This window comes from Gymnoscopelus braueri (genome assembly GCF_963280865.1).
Source record: "Gymnoscopelus braueri genome assembly, chromosome: 4".
Taxonomy (NCBI): Eukaryota; Metazoa; Chordata; class Actinopteri; order Myctophiformes; family Myctophidae; genus Gymnoscopelus; species Gymnoscopelus braueri.
Genome location: NC_137605.1, coordinates 46697675 through 46722866, shown reverse-complemented (window position 1 = coordinate 46722866; position 25192 = coordinate 46697675). Strand labels below are relative to the sequence as shown.

The 25192-nt window shown below is 43.5% G+C and overlaps 2 protein-coding genes across 2 annotated transcripts; one reads left to right on the top strand and one right to left on the bottom strand.

Moving 5' to 3' along the window:
• Positions 1 to 2654: 2654 nt before the first annotated feature.
• prss35 (serine protease 35) lies at positions 2655 to 8676 on the top strand. The gene is made up of 2 exons (XM_080426643.1): positions 2655 to 2984; positions 5934 to 8676. Exon 2 carries the CDS (start codon positions 5953 to 5955, stop codon positions 7234 to 7236), a length of 1284 nt encoding a protein of 427 aa, XP_080282769.1. The 5' UTR covers positions 2655 to 2984; positions 5934 to 5952; the 3' UTR covers positions 7237 to 8676.
• Positions 8677 to 10694: 2018 nt separating this feature from the next.
• LOC308083624 (clathrin coat assembly protein AP180-like) lies at positions 10695 to 24749 on the bottom strand (the record flags this gene model as incomplete). The annotated part of the gene is made up of 20 exons (XM_080425939.1): positions 10695 to 11446; positions 11823 to 11928; positions 12366 to 12488; positions 12706 to 12819; positions 13025 to 13115; positions 13309 to 13327; positions 13420 to 13608; positions 15069 to 15311; positions 15898 to 15969; positions 16721 to 16837; positions 17169 to 17237; positions 18092 to 18175; positions 19221 to 19484; positions 20655 to 20732; positions 21369 to 21545; positions 22077 to 22091; positions 22484 to 22575; positions 23364 to 23605; positions 23766 to 23778; positions 24733 to 24749. 19 exons carry the CDS (start codon positions 24747 to 24749, stop codon positions 11845 to 11847), a joined length of 2103 nt encoding a protein of 700 aa, XP_080282065.1. The 3' UTR covers positions 10695 to 11446; positions 11823 to 11844.
• Between the last annotated feature and the right edge of the window lie 443 nt (positions 24750 to 25192).

The following is a 25192-nucleotide window of genomic DNA, read 5'->3' as shown; positions in this document are numbered from 1 at the left end:
TGCAGACAAAACACAATAATGTAGGCTACTGACTTGTCTTTCTCAATGGCTTTCTGCCCTATACATCACATTGTCAATGACTCCAGAAAACAGGAGACAAAATGTATTTGCTTAAAAAAAAACACACTAGGCCTACGCCTACCTATTTCATATAGTGTAGGTAATGTGCCTGTGCCTGATGTGTCCAACCTTCCATCCTTTAATCCATCCGTCATTTAAAATGAGACACATGTGTTATGTAATTCCGCTCTAAAATTGTCTGTTCTTGAATATTGAATTAGCCATGAACATAACATAACATTTACAGCAGATTCAAACGCAGCCAATCTCAAGTTCAATACGGTGCGTATACTGCCTACTGAACAGCATGGAGGTTTTCTTTAGTGGAGTGAAAAGCAAACGAAAGCCACCAGGAATTTGGAAGTGGAGCATCATATGGTGTGGAGCATGTTTGTCAGGGACAGTAAGAAAGTCGGTGAAAACATATTCTGTCTTTAACGCAGAGTGCACTCCTGTCTGAACTAGCTCTGTCTGTGACTGAGACCTCCCCTCCGGAGGCTCCACTGGGGCGGGGGGAGGTGACACTCACAGACAGCTAGTTTCAATGCCACGGTGAAATTAGCATAAATGTGCATCGGGTCCAGTATGGGACTAAAGTCCCAGTCGGATAAATGCAAATTATCCTCAATTTTTTTGGGACCCATGCTACCCTCTACTTTGCACACAAGATATCTCATAATCTAATAAACTGACTGACTCCAGAATGGACCCTTCGCTAAGCCCCACCCACTCCACTCTGTGACTGGTGGTGCGAAGTTAGTCACACCCAGGCCTGGCAGCGCCTGGCAATCTCTGCTTCTCACCCATTGACTTGCATGTTAAATGACGGCTTTTCCCCTTTAAAATAATTGATCATTTCAGCAGCAATAGCTTCAAAATCTCTTCTAAATCTAGTCAACAAGGCCTGCAGTAGGCTATGCACTGGACAAATGTGCATGACATTATTTCAATAAACTAAAAACACGGGAAATGTTAGAGGGCGTAATAGCCATGGATACACGACGGTCGTCTGTCTCGACCGTCATGGATGAATTTCAACCTGGTGTTTGCACTTTCTCCATTTATAGCCCGTACATCTACAGAAACGTTCATATTTCAAACATAAAGTGCTTATCCCATGGCCATGGATGTTACATTTATGTACGGGCTCTCAAAAGTACCCGTATCATCCGTATTGTTCAATAAAAAGCATTTTAATCTGATCGGTGGCCATTTTCTCCATATGCTTTCAACTAAGCGACCCTATCGGTTGGTAGGTGTATTGCACTCTGATACATTATAACTCTATGAGAAAATGGCCACCGATCGGATTAAAATGCTTTTTATTGAACAATACAGAATATACGGGTACTTTTGAGAGTCCCGTGCATCATTTTAACATCCGTGGCCATAGGGTAAGCAATTTATATTTGAAATCTGAACGTTTATATAGATGTACGGACCGTAAATGGAGAAAGTGCAAACACCAGGTTGAAGTTGATCCATGATTGTAACAGGAGTTTTCATGTACCGCAGGGTAAGACTACAGTAACAGTTAATAAATAGACGAACAAATGAATGAATATACTTTAACGTGCGGAATCCGAAACAGGCAGCGCTGTGATTCTGAATTTTGTTACGATTACGGTGATTAGTGACACCACCTGGGCGAGTGAGTCGTGTAACTTTCCCGACGTTAAACTGTGTATGTGTTCAACAACTCAGCCATGCAGCCTTGCAGTTTAAATGCAGATTTCAGCTTGGGAAAATAACCATCCAACGGTTTTGGGTACGTGGAATCTGTTGCTGGTTCATCACCATTGCGTTATCGTGGTATGATTCCTGTTCTTGCTATTATGTTGCAAATTATTGTGTGTGTGTGTGTGTGTGTGTGTGTGTGTGTGTGTGTGTGTGTATGTGTGCGGGCGAAATAACATTGACAGGCAGCTATGGCAGGTGACGAAAGCTTGCCAGACCTGTGCCAGGCTAACAACGGTTGCTAAGCTGGCATTGGACAATCGCTTTTGGGGTGGGGTTTAGCGAAGGGTCCATTAACCCTTCTGTTTTGGCGACCCCATGGCCTTTCCTCTAGTGCCACACTTTGACCCAAGTATCCAGTTGGGTGTAATAGCAGCACTGCCTTTAGGGGGTGCTAGCATGGCTTTTAGACTCTTGGTCTTGTTATGCAGCTGATATAAATCAACATTGGCTATGCTTTTAACATTTCTTGAGGAATCTTCATAATGCCTGATTCTCACTCACACTGCGTGACTCATTTGTGTTTCTTTTCCCATGTGCTGTCAAACCAGGGGCTCCCACTGCACCAATACGCCCTGCTTAATGTGTTTACCACTTCATTGAGCACTGAAAATAAAAGTACTGCAGATGTTGAGGCTCATGGCTGACAATGGACTGCCCAGCAGGAGCTATTGTGGAGCCCGTGGAACTAATTTGTTCACAGTCCACTGAAAGTGCCATTGACTCTGGAGCACAAACGACACTTTTACATTGGGGATTTTTCTCATGGGCTGTAGCTGTGGCATGTATCATCTCACCTCCCCGACTGGGGCTGCGGGCGGCTGCACTGCTGAATAGGCAACTGACTTCACTTCAATTCAGCGTTTGGTTAAATCGTTTGGTCCCACCCATAATGTGAACAGCTTTTGTCGCGAGTGAAGAGAAGGGAAGAAAAAAAAAGAAGCCTTTTCAGACTTTTTCTTTCCCCCCTCCCTTCCCTTGCATCAAGTGCAGCCCGCACGGAGCGGTCGGAGACTGCATGCTCGCAGCCTCTTGCACATGCAATGAGGAGAGGCTGGGAAAGTATCACCAACTGATAGCAGGAGGACGCCTGAGATGCAATAGCACAGAGGGATCATATTTATTATATTTAAAGAAGAAAACAATACTTTGCGGATTTGGCATACACATCAATCGAATGCAAGCAGGTATGAAGACTCATTTATATTTATTTAAAAAACTGAGAAATATAGCATCTTTCATGTGGTTAAATCATTTTTTTTGTTGGATGTTCTTGGACCCCCCCCCCCAAAGGATTTAATCATAAATGCATTCAGTTTTTACTAGTCAATGTTTTCTCTCTTTTTTTTTCATTCTATTTTTAAATACATTTATTTATTTATTAATTTCCACTTGAAGTGGAAAAAAAGAAGAAACAATCAGTAGCCTTGAGTTGACTCAATAAAGCCTTTTTTTTTAAACAACTAAGACTTAATTCAATTATGATCAGTAGATCATAATAGATCAATTAGGGTTGTTTAAATATCATATATTTATTAACTGAATTATTTGTTCTGTAGAGGGGTTTCTTCCAGTAGCTCGATTTGTTAGGCTATTAGAGGTAGTGTAAAACCTTTATTCATTCAACAGATGTAGGCTAATTAACTTTAGAATATTTCAATGGATGTATTGTTTCGACTGGGTAGCTATAGGAGCTATAGGGGCTGATTTGGTAGTATATAGGCCTATACTAATTAATATGGGAAGGATTATGTTAATGGGAAAAAACTTTGGTTTAGTGATTACATTCCATTATTAATATGTAACAATTAAACTGAATCATTATTTAAAAAAAATACATTCTCTCAACATCAGAGCTAATTATCTCTAACTAATACATAATTCTATATTGGCCTAATGTTTTGACAGGATAAGACTTTGTAGTATAGAAAAGATGTCAAATTGGATGAAATTATCCATTCCAAGTTCAATTAGACATTGAGGGTACATCTCTCTCAAAGGACCCATGGAAGTAGGCTATGTGATGAGGATAGGACTGCGTTATAGCGCCATCTTCTGGTGGCTTTCATAGCTTCTTTTGGAGTTGCAAGACTGGCTGGGATGCTGAATGGAGCAGTGTTGCCATGTCGGCTTATTATAAGCGATGTTGGGCTTATTTTTCTGTAAAGTTGCTTGTAAATATTGGTTAGTTGCGGGTTGCGGTTTCTTTGGGCTTGTTTCTAACGTGTGCTTGCTTATGTAGGCTTGCTTCCAACATTTATTATTATTATTTAAATCAGTGGTTCTCAAATATTTTATTCCACAATTTATTGCAAGAGTTTTTGAAAATAGCAGATCTACAAGCTCACGGCACGTCGCATCGCGTCGCGTTGTGAGCTTGTAGATCGGCTATTTTCAAATGCATATAGGCTACAGACAGTACTAGGTTTAAAGTGCTCATGTGGCCTACAGTTGCTTCTTTTGGGCTTGTTTTCCTATACCTGGTTGCTTATTTCTCTCATAAAATGTGGCAACACTGGCTGGGATGCTGAATGGAGAGGGATGCTGAATGGAGAGGGCGCACGAACGGCGTGTGCGCTGCGTTTTTTTCAACTCTCAGGCCACACAGTCATGGAAAATATATTTCGTTGAAATGAGAGGCGTCTGTAACCAAGCTTCTAATGGCAGCATATCAGTTTCCACTCTGTCTGTCCTGAATGATTACATTTCTGCTGAATGTGCGCTATGCGTCAGTGTGGGGGGAAGCACACAAGTTGGGGCCAGAAGCGTGGGTTTTGAAACTTTTGTATTCTTGTTTTATAGGGACATTTTATAGCTTCTCTGGGCCTGCATTTATTTAATATACTCTGGTTCTGACTAGTTTGATGAAGACCACTATTCATGTTTTATGGGAGACATTGTGGAGTGGTCAGGCCAGGGCAGTTGGCTGCTGTATATTGCTATGCTGCTCTACTGACTCTCTGACCTTCAAAACCTCCTGTGACACAAGCACTGTCGTGGGTCATGCAGTGCTTTTATTCATATAGCACAGGAATTATTTTGCTTCAGCTGTGTTCTTTGGGAAGTGCCTGCTGTTGCAGCTGGCATCCAGATCATTTTCACGCTACACTAACATCAAATTGGTGGGGAATGCACTATTAACCTGGCCAAAATGGAGTGTCCCTCTCAAGCCCCAGATGCTGGGCCTCCTGTCACAGATCATTTGAACTCCAACAACAATCAGGATGAATGGAATTACTGTGGCTTGTCGATGCTTCTGTTTGAAATCAGCCTTCTGCTTTGCTCTTCAGCCTCCAAATGTCTTTCTCTGGTTGTGTTTGGATGTGTGGGACTCCTCCGCTACAGCACTGCTGACAAAATAATGATCACCTTCTCTGCGGTGAAGTGATGGTCTGCTGCTGAATACATCAAAATGTCAAGGCCAAATTCAAATTTCCTGTGTAGGACTATCAGGATCATTAGCAACACAACACTTAGAGAAGCACACAACTGTATGCTGGCAGCAGCTTGCGCGGTCTTGACGTGTGATGTCATGTGTGCCCTCAGAGAGGGAACAGCCAGGCTGGGGAAACCAGATATGGTCATTACTGGGAGGGAAGGTTAACCATTGTGGCAAACCTCCAAGCCACTGTCTCAGCCCAGTCACAGCGTCGAGGTTCATCCTCTCCTCCTCACTGCCCACAGCCTCCAGCCACACTCACAGACAGTAAATCTACTTTCAACCACAGAGCTAGTATACTGTATCACCTCGAGAGAAATACCTTAAGATTTTTCTTTCTTTTTTTCTTCTCTCATAGCCTATGTCCCAAGTTCAGCCTTAACGAAAATGGTAGGCTACCCATAATTTCTGCAAACTTGTGCATTTTGTTTTGTGGTTGAAACATGCTGCCTTGCATAGCTTTGAGGTTCTTGTGGAGCGACAGAGCACTGTGAAACTTTACAGCAAGTTGTACCGAATCCACTAAGCTGTCTTGACTCAGTGTCGAAGAGGGCTCTAAAATCTGTGGTCTGTGTTGCCCCCCTGTGGACTTAACTGGAGTGTGTTTGGCCCTTACACTAGACTTCAACAGCAAATTAAAATGAAATGAAAGTATCTACATGTACCATCCCTCATATCTCTCTCTCTTGTGTTTCAGAGCCAGGCCCACCTTAATAATGGGCCCTGTACCCCTGTGTGTCCTGCTCCCAGTGGCGGTGCTGGCCGTGGTGGTGGCTGTAGCGGCAGAGGAGGCTTCGGTTGATGATGAGTACACCTGGCCGCAGTGGAAGGTCCCTCTGGTGAGGAACAGGCGCACCGTGCCTCTGAGCAGCCCCAGCTTCTCAGCCCAGCCTCAGTCAGAGCTGAGTGGCACTTGTGGAATCGAGTGCCAGCGCCACCTCCCTGCTCCGTCTCTGAAAGACCTGGAGCAGTTCCTGTCCTACGAGACGGTGTACGAGAATGGATCACGCACGCTTACCTCCGTATCAGTCCAGGGCCTTAATGAGGTCACCAGCTGGTCCCCAAACTTCAACTCCAGCTCCCGCCGCAAACGGGAGGTGTACGGCACTGACACGCGCTTCACCATCTCTGACAAGCAGTTCTCCTCCAAGTACCCCTTCTCCACGTCTGTCAAGATCTCCACCGGCTGCTCAGGGGTTCTGGTGTCCCCCAAACATGTGCTGACAGCCGCCCACTGTATCCACGATGGACGGGATTATCTGCACGGGGCACAAAAGCTGCGTGTCGGCGTCTTGAAGGAGAAGTCCAGGCGAGGTAAAGGAGGCAAAGGGAGAGGAGGGCGAGGGAAAGGCAAAAAAGGGAGAAAGGGGGAGCGAGATAAGGAGGAGGGGGAGGAGGAGGAAAAAGAAGAGAAAGGCGGGAAAGGAGAACGCAAAGGCAAAGGGAAAGGCCGAAAGAGCCGCAGCCGGCGCAGTGTGGAATCGGAGAAGCCTTCCTTCAGGTGGACCAGGGTCAAGCAGACTCAAGTTCCCAAGGGCTGGTTCAAAGGTGTGACCGAGGGCGTGGCTGCGGATTACGATTACGCCATTCTGGAGCTGAAGAAAGCGCAGAAGGTCAAGCACATGGACCTGGGCGTCATTCCCTCAGTGAAGAAGTTGCCAGCTAGCAGGATCCACTTCTCTGGCTTTGATGACGACCGACCTGGCAATTTAGTGTACCGCTTCTGCTCCGTCTCAGAGGAGTCCAACGACCTTCTTTACCAGTACTGCGACGCCAAGCCCGGGTCCAGCGGCTCAGGGGTCTACATCCGCCTCAAAGAGGCCGGCAAGAAGAAGTGGAAGAGGAAGATCATTGGCATTTTCTCAGGCCACCAGTGGGTGGATGTTAGCGGGAACGGTGTGCAGCAGGATTACAACGTGGCGGTGAGAATAACGCCGCTCAAGTATGCCCAGATCTGCTATTGGGTCCACGGGGACTCCAGTGAGTGCCGGGTGGCCTGAAAACACCACACCCACTTCCCTTAAACCAAAAGACTCCTTCATCTCCCACCTCCCCCAACCTAATCCCCCAACCTAACGCTCTCCCATGACCAACCAGGGGCCCGCTGACTGCCTCTTCTCTGCCTGCCTCTCTGTTACCTCCTGTGCCTCCCAGTGGCGTGACAGCCTCACACACACATGCACATACCACACACATGCATTCTACATACATGCATGGCATCCGTACTACATGGCATGCGCGCACGCACGCACGCACACACACACACACACACACACACACACACACACACACACACACACACACACACACACACACACACACACACACACACACACACACACACACACACACACACACACACACACACACACACACACACACACACACACACACACACTGCCATACAGACTCAATGTTGACACCAACAGGATTTTGTCAACAGATAAAAGAGAACTGTGGCTTTTCAGCTCTTGTAATTTATTTGCTAAAAAATAAAAACACTCTTAGAGAAATACTGAATATCATGATTATGTATTTACAGATCCTCCAGGTCTGTAGCTTTGTTCAGACCGAGATTTGTTTTTGATTTGACCAATTTGGAGATATTGTTTGAGAAGGTGTATATTCAATTGTGTCAGTGTTTCATATGGGCGAAGCCTTGTTATATTATACTTTTAATCCGGCCAGGTTTTGTACGGAGAGACATTGACACATTGAGGTGTTCTCCACTGTGTTTGTAAAAAGGAAACAATTGTGCATTGGCCTTGACAAAAGACCCGGGAAAAATAAATATATTTTTCTTACGATTAAACCATTTAGGAATATTGAAATGATGCCTGTTTTTATGAACATTTTCTAAATAAAATGGCTGGTGTTGCATTGTGTATATCTAGATCTTTGAATTTCATATATTGTCCCCTCCCTTTTATAACTTTATCCACTTTCTCTAGTGAAAGGGTCCTGATCGATCCTGGATATCAGATTCTTTTGAGTTCTACCATCATCCTTTGTCTATTCTTGCAATGCAGTGAAATGTGGTTTCATTGTTATGCACATAATTATAACGGTGCTTATCCGGAGACTTGGTGCTAACTTAATACATTGTACACTTTTGTTTTTTGGGGAAAACTTCTCAGAATATATTTTGATAGCCTAGAACTGTAACTATGTATTTAATGTGTGGCTACATAATGGAGTTTGATAATGGGACTGACAGATTAAAAACTTACTTGAGCAATATAGATTCCTGTAATTCTAGGAGTATAGCGATGACAAAAGAAAAAAGAAGCCACAATACTGTGTAATGTCAGGTTGAGGTGTTGTATTTTTTATTATTCTTGTTTCTCATGTGCCACAATTCCTATTGATTGACAAAATACATTAGATTAATAAAGCGGATTGAATACAACCAACCATTAAAACCAAGATTACTACTTGTATGTGTGTGTGCCTGTTTATGCTTGTACTATGATTGTAAACGTTTAAATCCCTGGTAACAGTAAATATCTGGTAGAGTTTTATGGGATTATCACTGTTTGCATCTGTCATATACTGTAAACGTGTGGATTTAGTTGTTTGTCCACCAAAGCAGCATTCAGACCATCATGGAGAGGATAAGAGAATACAAGAACACTCGCCCCAAAACACGCTCGCCCCGGGTCAAATCCGGCGACCTCGGAACGGTCACCACCAGGTATTCCTAAACTTACATCAGTTACCGCTGAGTTTAAAACTATACCTAAACCTAACCCTATTCCTAATCTTTACCTCAGAAAAACTATGCCTAACCCTAACCTTATTCCTAACTCAGTAAAACAAATACAAGAATACAAGAACCGCTGGGGGCGAGTGGTCCGTGGAAAAAATGGGGGCGAGTGTGTTTTGGGGGCGAGCCTTCCGGTTACCGGATAAGAGGAGAACATTGTGAGGATGTGTCTGGTTGTTTTTGAATGGTTGAGAAAAAGGAGAGCATTTACAGGCAATTCAATCCGTCATTGAGTTTATTGCATCTCAAAGGGCAGACATGCACTGGGAAGGGCCATTGTAAATAAAAAAGAATTAAAAACTAATAACAAAATACCATTTTAACTCAGTCATGAAAAAAATATCTCCCATCATTGACTGTCAACCATTTTTTCCCCCTCACGATTGCCGAAACATTTTATTGAGATGACAACAACACGCACACCGAGTATCCTCTAAGTATCTGGGGGTTTACAGCACATGACTGGGGTCAATGGTTATACAAGGCTGCCTATAGAGTCATGGGTGAGGTTTACTAAAAGCATCTTAACAACAAGATAATTTAATTATTATTAATGAACTTGCTGTAAAGATGCCGCCCTTGGGTAGAAGGCACACTGTTTAACAGTGTACCTTCTCTGGGTAAACAGCCTCAGTTCCAAGCCCTTCTCGTGCGGCAACATACTGTACAACATCACTGTTTCACCAACAATGGTTCTAAGGGGGTCAACATGATCAAATGAAGAACAAAGAAAAGTGAATGGTAAAGGAATCTGTTTCCTTAAATTCCTTAAATACAAAAATAACCCTATTGATACCCTATTGACACTGAACTGGTGACAGTAATGAAGAAATCACCGGCAACAATGAAAATCAAACAAAGGAGAGCTGGCAGAGATAGATCCATAGGGAAAATGTTAAAATAGCAGGTAGACGTCTGTACACACTTATGTAAAATTTTCATAATATGCTAAGACTGTTTGAATTCACCTCTGCAATGAATAAAGGCTAACTTATATACAGTATGTCACTTCAATTCAATTAAAACGTGACACTTTCCAGTTGAAAATGTTATTTTTGTCAAGCGACACTTGTCAAAAGGGTCGTGTGACAAAATATAGATTTGCCTGAACATACTAACAGGTTTCCTCTCAAAATATACGTAATCAGATATGACGTGAATATCAACACCACATTAGAGAATGTTTCTAGAGGAAAACAACCATATGAACAACGCTGGACAAGATGCAACAAAATAAAAAAATAAAAAACATTTTTTAGAAAAACTACTCACGATAAAAATAAATAAAACCAATCACTTGATGGTCTGTGATTATTCAGAGGCCCATACATGTTCTTATACAGTATATCAATCATATAGCAGTAATCATTTGTTTCCAAACACTTTCAAATGATGATGGGAATTAACATATCGCTCACATGACTTCTTACACGTTTCATATTGGATTCACATTTATATTTCTCTTCAACAGACATACAGAATAGAGACATAATCCACAGATTTGCCAGAGAAATATGTACATCAAGATAGGACCTTCTGTAAATTCACGTAACAGAAGCCACTTCACTTACCACTCTCATCCAATCCGACTAGGGCAGGAGAAGAGCCCCTCCCCCTTCAGAACAGTGTTTCCCAAACAATGGGTCGGAACCCACTTTTGGGTCACGCATTTTTTTTGTAAATATCCCTCTTTTTACGTTTCCTATATATTTTCTCTTAGTTATGTCAAAAGATTAAAAAAATAATGCAGAAATGTAAAAAAAATAAAATGCAGAAATGTAAAAAAAAAAATCTGAACATTTCCAGTGAAAATAGCAGATCTACAAGCTCACAAAGCATTGCATAGCTATGCTTTGTGAGCTTATAGATTGGCTATTTTCACTATTTCTGAAATGGGACTTAAGTGATTATAATGTATTTTTGTAAGTTTGGGTCCCGGGGAGACACAAATTGTCTCTTTTGGGTCTCCAGCTAAAAAGTTTGGGAATCACTGCTCTAGAAAGAGGCATGGTCGAATACAGGGTTGAGGGTGGAGCTTAGGACATAAACGTACATCCATCATTCAACTCAAACGCCAACACTGGAAATAAAGAATCTAAACACATACACTTTCACCTTTCTCTCACTTACTTTTTCGGACTTTTTTTTTCTCAGGGTTTTGTGTGGTTTTCTTTAGACAAAGGATTATTACATCTACATAAGCACACGCTTGGTTTTTTTTGTTTGTTTTTTTAAATATGTATATATACCGCTATGGTTCACTTCACAGTTTGTGCTACGACATCACACAGGAGAAGGGCAGGGCTGGGAGTGGTGAAGATGGATTGGGTGGAGAAGAGGGAGGCTTTTAAGGTGGAATAGGTGAAGGGGACGCTCTGGTATCCTGAGCTGTTCACAACCACCAGGCAAACACTGAGAGGGCCTTGCTCCAGAAAAGAAAGCAGCTATATGAAGACATAAGAGAAGAGAAGGAGAAGGAGAAGGAGAAGGAGAAGGAGAAGGACAAGGACAAGGACAAGGACAAGGACAAGGACAAGGACAAGGACAAGGACAAGGACAAGGACAAGGACAAGGACAAGGACAAGGACAAGGACAAGGACAAGGAGAAGGAGAAGGAGAAGGAGATGGAGATGGAGAAGGAGAAGGAGAAGGAGAAGAGAAAAAGAAGGAAAAAATTGACTTCTTTTCTATAAATTACACACCCCATGACCTTGAATTCATGGAGATTCTTTTTTTTCTGTCGCATTCCTCAGACAATATTTTTGATAATAATAATAATAATAATAATAATAATAATAATAATAATAATAATAATAATACCCTTTTATTTGTATAGCACCTTTCATGACATCAAATCCTTGAGGTCGAGGGCTGCCAGGGGGTCTTTAGCCTTCTTTAGACTCTGGCTGGCAGGTCCTGGAGACAGCTGCTCACAGCGAAATGAAAGAGAACAACATTTTAGATATAACATAATGTGTGGGCGCCGATGGCCGAGGGGCAAAAATCTTGCCTGCCCTAAATGTAATTCTTGGGGACGCCACTGGTGCCACATAAGGCTCTAATGCAGCCTAACAGCACTTCGACAGTTCGATTCCCAAGCCTGACAACCTTTACTGCGTGTCACTCCCCATCTCTCTCTCTCTCTCTCTCTCTCTCCCTGTTTCATGTCAGTCTCCACTATACTATCCAAATAAAGGCAGAACCCCCCCCCCCCAACATGTGTGTGTTACACCTCAGTATTTATGTTCATGCATCCCTGCAAAAGTACAGCTTTTCACAACACACTGAAGATGTGTTTTGACATGCACTGTGTATGTGTGTACTGTATGTGCGTGCGTGTGATTAATATCTGTAATGTATTACTGGTGATCCCATTGCAGCAGCCCCGGGTGCAGTGAAGGTTGGTCTGATCATAGGCTGCGCCATCAGCGGCTGCCCCATCAGAGACTGTGGCATCATGGGAGCTCCAAGGCCTGTAGCGGGGGGCTGGGTATAAAGGGAAGAAGTGGCCGTATAGTTAGCATACATATCTTCCTAAGAAGCTAAGCAGCTGTTCATTACAAAATCACATGATTGTAAAACCGATATTTTTCACGTCATATGGTTTATGTCTCCATTCAGTGTAAGCAGCGTACAGTAGCATCTCTGTGATAAAACTTTATCCAAAATCAGCCAATGAGGAACTACTTATGTATAAGCTTACCATGCCAAAGCCAGACTGTGCTCCCATTGGTGCCATCATGGCTCCAACAGGTGCCATCATGGCTCCACCAGGTGGCATCATGGCTCCACCAGGTGGAGCCGCTCCAGGGCCACCCTAAAGAGAGGAAGTAAAGGCTATATCAGAAAACAGACTCAATCCAATCTAAATGTAATGGTGTGGAACACGTTTAGAGTGGGTTTGGATAGTAAAGAGTTGCAATGCAGTAGACAACTCTGCTCAATTGCTTGCATTTAAATAGTTTTTTTAAGCCAAACCTTTATGGATCTTACTTTAAAAGAGGGTGGGTTAATTGTCTTACCATGGGGGCACCAGGTGTACCCCAGCTTGAGCTGGCGACATGGGGCGTCCAGTTAGAACCTCCGGTTAGCTTCTTCTCAGTCTGTGGGTCCCTAAAAGGTAACATAGATGGGAGATTGGAGAAAGGTCTTAAACTATGTTACAATGAACATGGATCTTGCCATTATTGTATTATTCATACTGTACTGCAGAGCATTTGTTGTCACGTACTGTAGGATGGACACAAGGGAAACACATGTCCATATATATGCACTCTACTCACATACACTGAACACACACGCTTACTTTTTTTTTACTCCAAGATCTGCAAAAGAAGAACAGAAAAAAAGGTCAACCTGTGTAACAATTTGATCAAACCATTTGCTTCCCCTCCAACTAATAACATCCCAAATTTACCGCCCATCAGGTTTGCCAGTGATGAGTCCAGATCTCCTCCGATGGTTTTGGTAGGAGGTGGTGTGGCGGGTGGAGCAGCCGACATGCCTCCGCCTACAGCTGCGCTTCCAGCAGTGCTGCCCGCAGAGCTGCCCCCGGTGCTCTGGGGTGTTAAGGCAGGTATCATCAAGTCACCTAATCCATCGAACACTTAGGGGAGAGGGGGGCAGGTCGTTAGAGAGACACCGCGGATTACTACCCATAATACCTTAATCTACTGTACACTGACACAACAGGGGGCAGATGTGTAACCAGACTGTACGATGACTGGGACCCATCTAGCCTTGATGTCGCCACAGCTTATAGCTGCGCATTGCATGCACCACCCCGGAGCAATGAGGAAATCAATATTGGAACGGAGTTGTGGTGGTGCCCAATTGAGTTTCAGTCACCCAGTGTATGTGTCCATACTTCATGAACTCAAACACTGGCCTATTTTGACATGATACTGCAAGAAAGTGAGGATGCATTACAGAAATATAAAGATCACAAAATGTTGTCTCATGCACGAGACCAAGAGTAAAAAAAAAAGTTTAAATAATTGCAACATGCAAAACTTGGACGTACGTACGTATTAATTTAATTGTTTTTTAAAGGGGGGAGTGAGGACTGCTCATGCTGCGATGCACCGTGGGGGGTTGAACTCACCAATTATACATAGTAGCAGCAAGCAATGACCCAGCAGATAGAGATGAAAGGACAGGGCGGGGGGAAGAGAGGGGGAGGAAGGAAAGAAACAGACGTGGAAGATGGATTTGGGCAAGGTTGTGAGGACAGGTGGGCAGCAGAGAAAATGGGAATGTGGGGGGGGGGGGGAGTGGGATTCGTGACAAGGAGAGAAAGAGGTGAGGGTGAGTGTGGGGGAGCAGAGAGAGCATCAGTGTGTGCATGTGAGAAACAGGGGGAGGGGGAGAAAAAGAGACAGATTGAGCGAGAAATTGAGAGCAAAGACAAAGCAGTGAGGAGGAGTTAAGCCGTCAGCTGTGGGGAGTGTAAAGGCCTCTGTGTTACGCAAAGAGGCCAGTGGCAGCGGTGCGTGGCAGCATTGCGTGGCAGCGTCACTCATGCAGAAGATCAACATATAAAGCAGCAGCAGCATCCGCAGCAATAGCAGCAGCGCTGCAACAAGGATCACACTGGGCTAGCTAGCTCCATTCTGACCATGTCTGCTAGTTTTAGGCTAAGACCTGCCATCACTCACTGTCAACTGTAAACAGAAATACATTCTGAACTACATGGTGAGGACGGATACAAAAGCGCTCCTTGCTAAATGAAGCTGAATGAATGTTTTAGTGTACTGTATTTGACATGTTTTGATCTACAACTGCCCTGGTCCAACGTCCCTTAATATGATCAGGGAATTAATTTAGTCTGGCCTGAAAATAATCCTTTTCAGAACGGAGGAAATTGAGGATAAAATATCTCTGTCTTTCATTCAATGTCAGTTGAACATCTTGTAAAAAAAAAGATTGATGTGTACTAATCTATAATAGGGGGGGTGATGATCATACAGCCTAATCCCCCAAATTAAATAAATAAAGCAGTTAGCTAAAAAATAACTCCTAAAAACAGACTCATTCACAATGTACTATAAAGTATAATCCACTTACTACTTGAAGTATCAAAACCACCAGAGAGCGCTGGTGGGGCTTTTGCCGTGTCTATTGCTGCTGGTACTAGTGGCACAGCTGCGACTGCAGCGGGTACTGGGGGTGTGGGAGAAGGCAGGGAACCCAAGGCATCAAAGCCAGACTCCAGGAGGTCATTCTGAACCAGGGCTAGAGCCGCAACGGGGGCCAGGGCCGGAGCAAGAGCTGGGCCCACCGTAGTTGGCAGGCAAGGAGACATCAAACCTGGATACAATTGGAGCAGGAACAGAAAGCATAAACAATTGCGATACCACATTCAATTGTAGCCTCGCCGAGAGCCATTTTTCCAATATAACACAATCGCATTTCCATAATGTGATAAAATATGGTGATAAAAGGAAAAGCTAGAGGCAGAGGAAGTGGTTTCCAAAACAGACGATGTGCAGTGGAGTCATTTTGGAGAATTGTGACTTTTAGGAAAGAACATTAAACTTTAACAGCAGTTTGGCATAACGATGCAACCACTATGGTAACAACTATCAGAAGAGGATGGCCTGTGTGTGTGTGTGTGTGTGTGTGTGTGTGTGTGTGTGTGTGTGTGTGTGTGTGTGTGTGTGTGTGTGTGTGTGTGTGTGTGTGTGTGTGTGTGCACGCGCGTATGCATGTGCACGTGCGTGTGCGTGTGCGTGTGCGTGTGCGTGTGCGTGTGCGTGTGCATGTGCGTCGTGTGTTTAAGAAAACACAAAGGTGAGAGAGACGGAGAGAGAAAGAAAGAGACTGACAAAAATATAAAAATGACATGCTGGTGCGTTCTGGGCCATGCAGTGAGACAACTAACCACCCCACATACCTCCCAGCAAGTCATCTTCAGCTGCTGCAGGGGCAGAACTCAGCGTCTGCTCCTCGGGACCACCGAAGCTGTCTGCATGGTCAGTCCAGTGAATCCAGAAGGCAGCATGAAGGGTAGAAAGGGGTTAGAGGTCATGGGCCGCTCACTGAGACACGACAGGGGCAGAGGAGTCGCACAGGACGCGTGAGACCATGACTTCACTGATGTGTGAAGACTGAGAGACACAACTCACTCACTGTACAGTCAAATCTTCCATGTTATGGGTTCCATTTGATTCAATTTGAAATCCTAACAGTTTTCTGAAAAACGTATGTTGCTATATCAGTGGTGCTCAAACTTTTTCATGTCGAGGACCCCCAAAATGATTATGTATTTGGCCGCAGACCCCCATCTCAAAATGTTTTGTCCCAGAGACACCCAGAAGCAAAGATTTGAAAAGTTTGCTTTAAAAAATATATATATATATTCAAAGATTTGCACACATTTTCACGATTTTTCTATGAGCTTGTAGATCTGCTTGTAGATCTGCTATTTTTTAATAGTCAAAGTATAAAATAATGCTTTTTAGCTCAAATCTAAAATGACACAGATGCTTTCCCGGTCTTAATCGGTTAAGTTAAAGCAACACTGAGGATTTGTAGCCTGGAATCCAGACTGATTCTCTAGTCTGGATCCCAGGCTAGAGAATTTGTACTGTGTAGCACAGATATAAGCAGCCGAAAGGTACAAATTGTCCTGCTTGCACATTTCCTCATACCACTATGCGGACAAACCAAGACGACGTGTGTGCAAGAGTTAGTATGTGTGCTTGAGGTCCATGTACCCAGCAGATCGATAACAAGTGCAGGCTCTGGTTTGGGTGGAGAGGACGCCTCTGGGACAGGAGCTGAAGCAGGGGCCACAGCAGGAGCTGGGGTCTCTGCAGGGGAGGAGAAAGCATCTAAGCGGAGAGAGAGAGAGAGAGAGAGAGAGAGAGAGAGAGAGAGAGAGAGAGAGAGAGAGAAATGGAAGAAAATTTACCTCAATATGACTGCTTTTAGAATGTGAGCCCAGCACCATGACATGCTTTGTTACAGTGAGAGGGTACAGGATCGTAGCGGAACAGACCAGAGAATGAGGTCACATGTGCAAGGGTTCCGTCATCTGAATTTGGTGTCCATGTTTTCGTGAAGTGTGACGGTAAACAGCGCCACTTTGTGGACATGCACTCACTCAAGTCCCTACTTTATGAATGAGATGAGATGACAAGCTGTGCTGTCAGCGAAACTCACCGGTCACAATGTCTCCAGCCGGAACGGGCTCAGGCAAAGGAGAGGGCCCGCGAGACACGGCGGGGAGGTCTACAGCGCCAGCGCCAGAGCAAGGCAGAGCAGCAGCAGCAAGAGGAGCAGGAGGAGAAAGAGGGAGAGAGGTCGGGGCAGGGGGAGCACAGAAAAGCGTTAGCGTAGCTGACATACCGCGCACAGTAAAATCCTCAGTGTTCCCTTCTACATTTGAAACTCAGAAAGTGTGCAAACGTGACATTAATGACCCGTAAATACTGATCCCACTGTATTTGTTTTTTGCATTTTTTCGTATTTTTATTTGTAATTTCATTTAATGATACATATTCTAATGTGTATACTTAACTTCTTTGACTTATCCTTGCTTTTTACTTTATTTAATTAATTTTTCATTTTCTCTCAACTTTCAATGTAAATGTGTCTTATTTGTATGTATTGTTTTTCTTTTGTTAATGGTACAGCAAGATACCAGGGTTGTGGCTCTTTCGGAGCGGGAACTTTGAGGGGTGGGAGGGGTAACATACACTCTTTTTGTATGCTTTTGTTCACTGACCTGTATGCGATTTTGAAAATGCCAATAAAGAAACTTTGAACAAAAAAAAGAAAGTGTGCAAACGTAACTGTGTGTGCATGGTTACCCTTATGGGTCCATTTGGTTCAATTTGCACACTTTCTGAGTTAAACGAACACTGAGGATTTTACTGTGTAGCATAGACATAAAAGCAGCCGAAAGGAAACAAATCGTCTTACGAGTGGTCTAGCATGCACATTTTCTCATACCACTATGGGGACAAACCAAGTACGTGTATATGCAAAAAAATCACATGACAAGAGGAGCAGACGCATGGACACCAGAGGAAGATGAAGAAGAGGTTCCACACAGAGATAAAATGGAGATCAACCTCGTGTACCTGAACCGAAAAGGTCTACGCTAGGAGTGGTAGCGGCTTTGGTTTCTGTGGTAGGGCTTTGCTCAGGCATTGACTCAAACATATCTACAAACAAGGACACACAGTTATAATGGACATTCCAGCTTTCAAGTTCAGTGCAAACAGAATGATGAAGGAAGATAATTAGAAAAAAGAAAAAAGGAAGATAATCTACAGATGTATGGTTTGGTAATGCAATAACAACTTGTGTTGCATTACAAAACAATACATTGGGTTTTATTTGTATTTTTTCCCACTTTTGTTACAAAAATGGAGAAAAACAATGATAGTGGAATTCCAGACAATTTCAGTATTTAAATATGATTCCCCAGGGACCCCAAGACAGTTGACTTTCTCTACACCAAATCTCTTCGCCAAAAATAGGCAATCTACAAGCTCACAATGCATTGTGTTGCGACACGTTGTGAGCTTGTAGACATGCTATTTTTTGCCGAATGTTCGCTGAATGTTCACCTACATGCCCAGAATAGGGACGCTAGGGTTCATTGAGTGGTATTCCACTGTCATGAAAACAATGTGCATAGGCTTGAAGCAGGAAGAGAAGAAAGCCAAGTTAGACAGACAAAACTGTTGTTGCTTTCTTCCTTCGTATAGCCTGTTTGTTAGTGCTATTAGCAGGTTAGCAGTCAAGACAAGTTGAGCCACATCTGTCAATTAAAGCAGTGTGAAAATAAAAATAAAAGATCTAGCTAAGTATGCATGGACAGATTCATAAAATGTATGAATTTGATGGAGAAGTGTTTCAATATCACCTCAGATTGGATTATCAATGAATCTATTAAGTAGTAAGTAGATTTCACTTTTGATGGTCCAATCATTTAAATTTTGCCAGAGGTGGTCAAAATGCTCGATTGACCCGTTGACTTTTGTATCAAATTAAATAAACCATAATGGGGGAAAAAGGTGTCATGGAAAAAATAAATCTGAAATGTAGGGAGAGGCCAAGTTATTGTCATCTTCAGTATCATCAAGAGCAAACACATTAATCACAACCATCACCATCATCATCATCATCATCATCATCATCATCATCATCATCATAATGCAGGGCAATGCAGTGGGAGGCAGAATGAGAGTGAGAGGACTTTACCACCAAAGAGATCTAGAGCCGGGGCAGCTGCAGAGTCTGTGGTGGTGTTGTCTGTGGTGGCGGTAGTAGTAGTAGTAGTGGTGGTGGTGGTGGAGGAAGGGGTGGGGGCGGCAGGGGCAGCGATGGGGGCAGCGATGGCCCCCGCATCACTGGAGGTGAGGGTGAGGGTGGGGGCGGAGGCCCCCGCGTCGGTAGGCCTCATAGCGAACAGGTCCAGCCCTGCTGCTGCAATGTCTGCACTCCCTTCTGTCGTAGCGAAGGGGTCTTTAGAAAGCAGGGTGGGGGTAAGAGGGTTTGGGGAGGGCGGGTTATGATCAGAGAAGGGAGGAGGGAAGGGGTAGAGGTGGGGGTGGGGGGTTTGTTAAATAACAAACACAGTAAAAAAGCCTAAGAGCTTTCAAATGAGGGTTAGGTCAAAGGAATGTAATTAAATGAACTAAAATGCAAACGTTACCCATTAACCTTCGTACTGCATCCACAGGCTCCATCATACAGTCCTTTTATTAAGAATCAGCTCAGTGTACAATAGGCACTGTCTATTAGTAAAAGAGCTTACATAGACAGACCACAGTGAACAATAAACTGTGTTCAAAATGTGTTTCATACGTTTTAATTGAGTCTACACTACACTGTAGTATGGACTCAATTCACATACATGATCATGAATGTAGACAACAGCAGGCTTTGTATGGATGCAGTAGAAAGTTAATGAAGAAGCATGTCAGAAAGTAAACAGTAAATGGTCATTTCATTAATGTCATAGCTTCTACAGTATGCTATAAACACACCAGAGGTTCAAAAAAGTCAAGGAACTATATATATATACCGTATATACTGTATATATATTGTACTGACTGCTCTTGTACGGCTCTTGTCCTCTGGCTCCTTACTTACTATGGCTTCTTCGTCCTTTTCCTTACTCTGTCTACTTACACGATCAAGCCAAAGAGAGAATTAACGTAGTTAGTTGTTGGATAAATAAACCAAGGGCTCAAGGATGACCAGCATTATCATCTAGTAGGATTAGTGGTAGGTTAGTGGTATTTAAATATTAAATTGGGAGAAAACCAAGTTAATAGCTGTGCTGTGCTTTTTACTCGAGTATTCACCAGGTGAATATTGCGAGGAAAGGTTTTAGTAGAGAGGAGGTGGAGAGGGTCCATGATGACTGGGGCTCCTTGTAAACAGGGTTTGTGACGAGACAGCAGGCCACAAATTCCACCACATGGCCAATGGATATACTGTCATCTTGTTGAACACACACACACACGCACGCACCCACGCGCGTGCACACGCACACGCACACGCACACACACACGCACACGCACACACACATACACATGCGCACACACACACACACACACACACACACACACACACATACGCACAAACGCATGTATTTGCACATGCATACAAAGCTGTTTTATCACCCACCAGATCCACCAAATGCATCAGTGGCAGGGCCCGCAGCCACAGCAACAGGACCGTCTCCAGGGGAGGGCGCAAACGCATCTAGGGCAACGCAGACGGACGACAAGGAACGCAAAACATAACACAGACCGGGCAGATAGACGAACGGATGGAGGAATGGACCAAACCAAACAAAAAGGAGGGGTGAGTAAACAAACACATGGGCATGGGGATGAAACAAGAATTAGAGAGCATTAGGGGAGGACAAAAGGTCAGAGAATACAAGAAATATGCAGCCCAAAATGTTTTTGTCTGACTGTACCATTGCTGGAATGGTAGGTTTTTGAAGGCTGCATAATGCTGCATTCAGTGAGCACACTGCTTGTGCAGGCTTGGGTTAATGAGGGGTTACCATGGACGTTGTCACAAGCTTGTACTCTGTGACAAGGAGGGAAATGTCAAGCTCAGAAATGGGCAAAGCAAAGTCTCTCTTTGACAGCCATTTAGCATTTACTTAATCTAGCTAAGATTTTGATGCTGTTGACATCCCAATACAGCATTTTTTGAACCCACTATATTTTCCGTTTTACTTAACGTCCAGCGTACCGGGCGGAAGGAAGTCTAACAAGAGCTTGCTAAGAGAAGGAGTGGGTTCCTTGCAGATAGACAGACAAGACAGACCACTGTGTGCAGTGGGGGTCCTGTCCACCCTCCCCTCCTCTGACCATCTCCACTGACCTCCGAACAGGTCCACTTCTGTGGCGGAGGTGGTGGAGGGAGCGTGCAGCGAAGCTGGCGCAGGTGCGGCCGCGCTGGCTGCAGCCTTGGGCGTGGCTGCTGCGGGGGCAGCATCGTCAGCATCGTCGCCCTCCGCCAGGAGAGCTTCGGTGCCATTGTCAGCGGCGGCTGGGGGCGCTGCAGATGCAGACGCAACGTGCCCAAACCCCACAAATCCCCAGTCAAAACAACCACAAAGAGAGAGAGGGAGAGGGAGAGAGAGATACAGAGAGAGGGACAGGGACAGGGAGAGAGAGAGAGAGAGAGAGAGAGACAGACAGACAGAAAGATAAAGAGAGAAAGAGAAAGAGAAAGAGACAGAGACAGACAGACAGAGAGAGAGACAGACAGACAGAGAGAGAGAGAGAGAGAGAGAAAGAGAGACAGAGAGACAGAGAGACAGACAGAGAAGAGGGCAGAGAAGAGGGGAGAGGGAGAAAGATAGAGTGGGAGGAAGATGAAAAAGAAATAAAAGCTTGTATTGTAAAAAAGGGGTAGAACATGTGTTTGTTCCCTACATAAACATGGCCAGGATCTCGTCACAAAGACCATGTAAGAGCTTCAGGCATTTTCCAGGTACATTGCCACTTGCTCACGCTAAAAGGCATTTGTCTTATTTTCCCCGTGGAACGCAGCTGTTCACACAATAGCACGAGCTGTGATACTCACCCTCAGCTAGAAGATCTGTGTAAGAGAGAGAGAACTTTTTTTAGAGATCAAAAATTTGCAAAAAAACGTTATGATGAAGTTACAGTACTTTACTTTACTTGAAGTTACAGTACAATCCTGCATTCCATTACAGAAACATAAAATTCAGTTAATTCTGTCATATAGCTTTATTTTTCTCTAGCCGTGCAATGTTGTACTGATTTTGTGCAATGTACAGTAGTTTCAAGTCGTTTTGTACTCATTTTGGGCAATGTACTGCGTTTAAGTAAGTAAGTAGCCTTGGGTTTTTCCGAGCCATGTGGCCCATATAATAGTCGTTCAAGTCGTTCAGCTAAGAATATTTCATAACAGCTATAACTGCCAATTGAAAGTTGTGTGAAATATTTCATTTCATATCCCTGTCTCACCTCCCCATGCACTGGTGGATGAAGCTGCCGCAGCACCTCCTGCCGAGGAGGACATGGGGTCCAGATCCAACAGGAAGCTATCATCAAGAGCACTGCCGAGAGACAGATAGACGAGACATACTCAGTGGTGTAAGAACTACTCACAGTTTTACTTAAGTAAAAGCATCAATATCACTATGTAGAAACACTCGATCTGTTACAAGTAAAAGGCCTGCATTAAAATTTTAATTGAGTAAAAGTACAAAGGTATTGGCATCAAGATATACTTATAAGATATACTATACTATACCAAAAGTAAAAGTACTCCTAACGCAGAATGTCCCAGTTTTCTAAATGTATAAAATAATGTGAAAATAGCAGATGTACAAGCTCTCAACGCGTTGTGGTGCGATGCGTTGAGAGCTTGTAGATGGGCTATTTTCAAATAGCCAAAGTATATATAGGGCTGAAGTGGTTAATGTATGTTTTGTAATAATAATCAAAATCTACAAAGTAACTGGTAACTAAGGTTTTCAAATAATTGTAGTGGAGTAAAAAGTACAATATTTGCCTCTGAGATGTAGTGGAGTAGAAGTATAAAGTATTGAAAATTGGACATACTTTTGTAAAGTAAAAGTACGTATTGTATTCAACAACCGAAAGTACTTAAGTACAGTATTTAAGTAAATGTACTTTCCACCACTGCATACAGCAGAGAGACAAATCAGGAAACAGGATTACGTGTTGAGTTTCATATGCAGTGTTGTAGGCACTAGGCAGTGTGTTGAATGCAGTGTTATATGCAGTGTGTTACATGCAACGTGTTGAGTGATTTGTAATGTAATATCTATGGATATAAGTCAAAAACCCTTTGTAATAATGCTGAGTGGTGCATTCTCACTTGTTGATGGTGGTAATGGTGTTGGTGGTGGGGGTCACTGGGGGCTTGGGTGGGCCGGGACGTGCCGGGGGACGAGCCGGGGGACCGCCTGCATGAGCTGCAGGAGGCGCAGGCTTAGCGGGGGGAGCGGCATGCTTAGCGGGTGGAGCGGGAGCCGGGGCAGCCTTAGCCGGGGCAGCCTTAGCCGGTGTAGCGGTAGCCGGAGCAGCGGCAGCCGGCGAGCCGTTGGTGGCCGCTGACTCCTGCTGAGAAGAGTGTACACGCCCCCCCTCCCGTTACTATGGTGACCAGGCATTTACATACGCTGATGTGATTCAGCTGCAATTTTATGCGTGAATTGACAATGAATCACTACAAACCGCTACTACAATCTGTGAAAGGTTGAAGTTAAACAGTGCTTACCTTGGTGGGCGACCTGCAAAAAACAAGGACAACGCACAGGTTAAAAGGGTTTTTAGTAATGTGCATGATGATGAGGCATAATGACTGTTACTGAGACAGGAGGCAAAGTGACAGTTTAAATATCAGTTCTGTTGTTGCAGGCAGGCAGCATTTAGAGGCGATTCCATTTAGAAAACACCCACACTTAATGGCTTGACACCACTCCAGTGAATAAAACAAGAGTGGCCCATCTCTCTTTCAACAAGGCCTTTCTTTTCAGAGCTACTCATATACAGTACAGTTAAGGAGCGGTGAGTTGAAATGATTTGCTCCTCTGGCCTTGTGAAAGCTTGGGCTCATTACATCGTAAAACAAAACAAGGTAAAGGGCGTTAGTAATGGGATCAGCTCAGAGACAATCCATGTTATTGTATAACCATGACAAGAATGATCTTCATTTTGTCATAATAAGGTGACACATTAACCCATGCAATTCGGGAACGCATCTCTGTCATTTTAGATGTCTTTAGCTATTAAAAAATAGCAGATATACAAGCTCATAGCGCGGCACTGAGTGCCGCTCTATGACCTTGTATATCTGCTATTTTTGAAAACTCTTGAACATTTTGCAAATCTTTGAATATGTATTTTTAACGCGAACTCTGTGTGAGCTTGTAGAGCTGCTATTTTTTAATAGCCAAAGTATAAAATAATGGTTTAAGTGGTTACACAGATGCGTTCCCGGTTTAAATGGGTTAAGGATTAACACAACTAGCACGGCCACAAAATGAATGTTTCAATAGAACTCCATCTTGAGCAACAGTACAAGAAAACATAAAGATGTATGTGGCAGATTACTGAAAAATATACTGTATGTACGCACAAAACTTGCTCATTAGTTCTATTGAATTGCAATATGACAACTACAATATAAACGGGCAAAAACTGAAAATGTATTATTATGCACAAAACAAAACCAGTCCCTTTACCATTGACAGAATAGCATACTTACTTGTCCTCACTGAGTTAGGAGAAAATAGAGAAGAGCACATATATATGACATGAAAAGTGACTCCATAATTTTTTATAGTAAAAATCACGAGACCACAAATGTTATCTATACTGTATATAAAAAAGAACTGGTCGATTCTGAGGCATGTTTAACCTGGCATTCTAAACCAAAATCTTGTGAAGAAAAAAAGAAAAAGGAAAATCTGAAAACTGTACATATGTACATACAAAATAATCAATTAATAATTAATTACTAGCACCATGCTAGCCACAATTCTGTCAACTGCAATTGCATCTCTGTATACAGTAGGCCTATACCGTATATTTATTATTTCATTTTACAGACAGCACGGGTGGGCCCTAAATGTCACCGGGCCCCAACGCAACAGCGTTGGCTGCGTCACGGTAGTTACGCCCCTGGTTAATACACTGCATCAG